A 2,500-nucleotide genomic window follows, 5' to 3' on the forward strand; every position below is an offset into this window, starting at 1 on the left:
AAGCGGCAACCGAGTTATGATAAAATGTCCAGATAAAATGTCCAGATTGTGCATTTTCTTGAGTTTTCGATAGTCATATATTTCATTTCCATTCATCACAGAGTTCCCAAAATCACATATAAGGTGTGTTAGAGTGTCTAGTTTCGTAATTAAAAAAAAAAAGCTAAAAACGTAATATTACATCTTTGGCACTCAGTGAGTTAAAACGGCTCTTTTTCTCACCTCATTTTTTTCTTGACTGTTTTGAATGGAAATGTTTCCAACATGCTTGAGTCCTATTTCTTTTCGGCCCGGCTCGAGCCTCGCCTGAGACGTGTGTGTCACGCAGGCGGTGTGCAGCTCTAACCTGTTACCATGGGAGCCGCCTGAGACGTGTGTGTCACGCAGGCGGTGTGCAGCTCTAAGCTGTTACCATGGGAGCCGCCTGAGACGTGTGTGTCACGCAGGCGGTGTGCAGCTCTAACCTGTTACCATGGGAGCCGCCTGAGACGTGTGTGTCACGCAGGCGGTGTGCAGCTCTAAGCTGTTACCATGGGAGCCGCCTGAGACGTGTGTGTCACGCAGGCGGTGTGCAGCTCTAAGCTGTTACCATGGGAGCCGCCTGAGACGTGTGTGTCACGCAGGCGGTGTGCATGCTCTAAGCTGTTACCATGGGAGCCGAGATAAAAACGCTCACGCCACGCAGCTGAGACGCTCACGCCACGCACCCGGTGTGAAACGGCCCTTAAAAATCCTCCCGCTCCAGTGAAATCGCTCCACACTCGCTCCAATTTAAAAGAGGGAGAAATAATCTACAAGCCGAATTGTCACCTTAAACAGAAAGCTTAAATCCCAAAGAACTAAGCGCAACGGCAATATATTTCACTCATAGAACATAAAAGACTAAAAACACCGATAGTGCAACAACGAACAAGCTTGGCGACATCAATACACATAAAACTAAAGAGATCAGTGGGATTAAGTGCACTCACTAGCGCTCTGCTCCTCTCACTAGCTCTGGTGTGTGTGTGTGTGTGTGTGTGTGTGTGTGTGTGTGTGTGTGTGTGTGTGTGTGTGTGTGTGCGTGTGTGTGCGCATGTTTGTATCCCACCCCTGGTAATGGGCTTCTCTGTGAGGTAATTAGTTGTTGGGACCCATTCTTCTGCTCTCAGATTATAGCAGTGTTGGGTCATCTCTCCCACTCTCTCCCTCCATCCTACAATATTCTCTCTCTTCTCTCCCTCCCTCCCTCTTTCCATCCATAATGTGTGTGTGTGTGTGTGTGTGTGTGTGTGTGTGTGTGTGTGTGTGCGTGTGTGTGCGCTCTTCTCTCCCTCCCTCCCTCTTTCCATCCATAATTCCCCTCCTCTCCACTTCCTGGTGTTTAAGTGCAAATCAAAATTAAAAAAATAATTGATCCTTCTCCATCTGCCCCCTCTCTATCTGCCCCCTCTCTATCTGCCCCCTCTCTATCTGCCCCCTCCATCTGCCCCCTCTCTATCTGCCCCCTCTCTATCTGCCCCCTCTCTATCTGCCCCCCTCCATCTGCCCCCTCTCTATCTGCCCCCTCTCTATCTGCCCCCCTCCATCTGCCCCCTCTCTATCTGCCCCCCTCCATCTGCCCCCTCTCTATCTGCCCCCTCTCTATCTGCCCCCCTCCATCTGCCCCCTCTCTATCTGCCCCCTCTCTATCTGCCCCTCTCTATCTGCCCCCCTCCATCTGCCCCCTCTCTATCTGCCCCCTCTCTATCTGCCCCTCTCTATCTGCCCCCCTCCATCTGCCCCCTCTCTATCTGCCCCCCTCCATCTGCCCCCCCTCTATCTGCCCCCTCTCTATCTGCCCCCCTCCATCTGCCCCCCCTCTCTTTCTCCCTACAGGAAGATTCTGGAGGTGAAGGTGATCGATGATGAGGAGTATGAGAAGAATAAAACCTTCACCATTCACCTGGGGGAACCAGTACTACTGGAGATCGGACAGAAGCACGGTAACACACACACATATGCTCCACACACACACACACACACACACATATGCTCCACGCACACACACACACACACACACATATACACACACGCATAACCCCCCCCCCCCCCCCCCCCCCCCCCCCACACACACACACACACACACAGAGCAGACAGAACATAACTTCCTCATTTTCTGCTTTCAGGAGTGAGAGAGGACATATTAAAAATGAAAGCATTGGGCCACCACAGCATAGCACATTTTGATTGGATACCAGAGTAGAAGAGTTAGCCTGCCTGTGTGTGTGTGCGTGTGTGCGTGTGTGTGTGTGTCTGTGTGTCTGTGTGTGTGTGTGAGCGTGCATGGAGCGTGCATGGAGCGTATGTGTGTGTATTATCGTGTTTCTGTCCGATATCCAAGAGTACTGGTGTGTGTGTGTGTGTGAGAGAGGGAGCATTTCCACAGTGAGTGTGTGTTGAAGGGTCTCCTTAGTCGAGTTCATCTCCTCCAGTATAAATTATATAGCGTCTGTCCTGATTCACCTCCCTAAGCCTTGTG

The 2,500-nt window shown here is 51.0% G+C and overlaps 1 protein-coding gene across 3 annotated transcripts in view; it reads left to right on the forward strand.

Moving 5' to 3' along the window:
- slc8a4a (solute carrier family 8 member 4a) overlaps positions 1–2,500 on the forward strand; it is a 130,520-nt gene that overhangs the window by 113,900 nt on the left and 14,120 nt on the right. For all 3 annotated transcript variants that reach the window (XM_042092591.1, XM_042092592.1, XM_042092593.1), the window contains one exon: positions 1,858–1,964. In XM_042092591.1, coding sequence (XP_041948525.1) covers positions 1,858–1,964 — 107 coding nt within the window. The remainder of the gene's footprint in view (positions 1–1,857; positions 1,965–2,500) is intronic.

The sequence above is a fragment of the Alosa sapidissima genome, chromosome 5 (assembly GCF_018492685.1).
Source record: "Alosa sapidissima isolate fAloSap1 chromosome 5, fAloSap1.pri, whole genome shotgun sequence".
Lineage (NCBI taxonomy): Eukaryota > Metazoa > Chordata > Actinopteri > Clupeiformes > Clupeidae > Alosa > Alosa sapidissima.